Source organism: Parus major, unplaced genomic scaffold, assembly GCF_001522545.3.
Source record: "Parus major isolate Abel unplaced genomic scaffold, Parus_major1.1 Scaffold1587, whole genome shotgun sequence".
Lineage (NCBI taxonomy): Eukaryota > Metazoa > Chordata > Aves > Passeriformes > Paridae > Parus > Parus major.
The window spans coordinates 1-2,342 of record NW_015380429.1 but is presented as its reverse complement, the minus strand read 5'-3'; the positions used below and the strand labels follow the sequence as shown (position 1 = coordinate 2,342).

General features: G+C 60.7%; 1 protein-coding gene across 1 annotated transcript; it reads right to left on the bottom strand.

Annotated features, from left to right (window-relative positions):
- Positions 1–20: 20 nt before the first annotated feature.
- GTF2H4 (general transcription factor IIH subunit 4) lies at positions 21–1,750 on the bottom strand (the record flags this gene model as incomplete). The annotated part of the gene is made up of 3 exons (XM_015616947.3): positions 1,444–1,750; positions 750–798; positions 21–143 (listed from the first exon to the last, which is right to left on the bottom strand). Coding segments are annotated over exons 1-3 (382 nt in total), but the record flags the coding sequence as incomplete, so codon positions are not given.
- Between the last annotated feature and the right edge of the window lie 592 nt (positions 1,751–2,342).

Below are 2,342 nucleotides of genomic sequence, written 5' to 3'. Positions count from 1 at the left end.
GCGTTTGACGTCGGGGTGACCGGCGGGGGTGACCACCATCAGGCGCCGGGCGGGGTTCTCGAAGACGAGCACCCCCAGAGCGCGGGCGTGGTCCCGCAACACCTCGAAATCCACCTGGGACAGGAACTGGTTGTACAGCACACCTGGACAGGGGAGGGGACAGGGACACTGTCACCTCCTGTCACCTCCTGTCACCTCCTGTCACCTCCTGTCACCTCCCCCTTGGGGACACCAGCACCTCCTCCCCCTGAGGTGTCACCTCCCCCTTGGGGACGCTCTGATGACCCTTTTGGGACATTTTGGGGACACTTCGGGGACATTTGGGGACATTTTGGGGACACTTGGTGACACCTGGTTACACTTGGTGACACCTCGGTGACATTTGGTGACATTTAGGGACACCTGGGGACAGTTTGAGGACACTTTGGTGACACCTTGGTGACATTTTGGGGATATTTGGTGACACCTGGGGATATTTGGTGACATTTGGGGACACCTGGGGACATTTGGGGACATCTGGGGACACTTGGGGACAGTTCAGTGACACCTGGTGACATTTGGGGACAGTTCAGTGACACCTGGTGACATTTGGTGACACCTGGTGACATTTGGTGACATTTGGTGACACCTGGTGACACTTGGGGACACTTGGGGACACTTGGGGACAGTCTCTCACCGTCGGAGAAGCGCAGCCGGTCCCGCTCGAGCTCCCAGAGCCGGATCTGGTCCGTGATGGTCGGGGGCAGCACCGGGCTCTGGGACAGGGAGGGGACATNCCCGGGGGGCTTCCCGCGGCACCTGCGGGAGGGGCGGGGTCAGGACACGCCCAGGGGCCACGCCCAAGGCGGGTGAACCCACCTGACCACGCCCCAAAATGGCCACGCCTCGTTTGGCCACACCCAAAATGGCCACACACGACTGCGCCCAAAATGGCCACGCCCCACTTGACCAGCCACACCCAAAATGGCCACACCCACTCGACCACACCCCCCTCTGCCACACCCAAAATGGCCACACCCACTCGACCACACCCCATCTGCCACACCCAAAATGGCCACACCCACTCGACCACACCCCCCTCTGCCACACCCAAAATGGCCACACCCCCTCGACCACACCCCAAACGGCCACGTCCATTGGAACCCACGGCCCAGCCTGATTGGTTGCTCTGTGTCGGGACCACGCCCACTCATGGTGAGACCGTTAATTTTTAACGTTAATTAAACGAAGTCCCTCACGGACGGCCACGCCCCCTCTCGACCACACCCTGCGCTCAAGCCACACCCCCAATCATTGGCCACGCCTTTAACACCAAATTTGGTGTTTTAAAGCCACGCCCCGCTCTCATGTCCCTCACACAAGCCCCGCCCACTCTCTCCCCTCAGAGAAAGCCACGCCCACTCCCGTTTTCGCGCCCTTTTCCCCCGCTTTGGCCCCGCCCACCTTGTCCCACAGCTGGCTCGCGAACTCGCGCACGCGCGGCTCCTCCACGCGCAGGGCCTCGGTCTCGCGCAGCCGCTCCAGCAGCTCCTCCGGGCTGCGGCTGCGCCGCGCCAGCGCCACCAGGAACGCGGGGACGTGGCGGGCGCTGAGGCCCAGCAGCTCCTGCAGCTGCCCGGACACCCAGCGCTCCAGGGCCGCCATCGCCGCCATGGCCGCCGCGGCTTCTTCCTGCTCCTCCTCTTCCTGCCCCTCACGGAACCGCCGTCCAATCAGCGCCCAGCGCGGGAAGCCTCAACCAATCAGCGCTCAGTTCGTTCCTCCCGCCCTCGCGCCGCGGCGGTTGCGGCCAATCAGAGCGCGCGGCGCACGAGGCCCCGCTCGCCACCGGCTCTTACCGTAATATCGCGAGAGCTCTCGCGCTTTACCGTAACCCCGCGTGGAGAAGCGCGGCACAAAATGGCGGCGGTTTTTTTGAGGTGGGAGCCGCGGACTTCGCGATTTTTCACCCCAAAATCCACCCGCGCCGCTTCTCCCCCGGGAATTCTTCCCTGTTTCCCCCTAAAAAGTGCCTTTCCCCCTCAGGAATTCCCCCACCCGCGGTCCGGCCCCTCCGAAATTCCCGTTTTCCCCTCAAATCCCCACCAAAATCTCCTTTTCCCTCAGGGATTCCCCGCCTGCTTCTCCAAAGTTCCGCTTTTTCTTTTTGCTCAAAATGTTTTTATTACAAAAAGACTTCCCAAAAAAACACCGTTTTTACAAAAAAATTACATTTCCCTCCCCATAAAATCCGGGGTTTTTTTTTCTGGGAATGAGAAACTGAAATCCCCAAATTCCGGCCTGTGGGGACCCCAAATTTCAGGATTTTTGAGGGTTTTGGGATCCCAAATTCCGTAACTTTG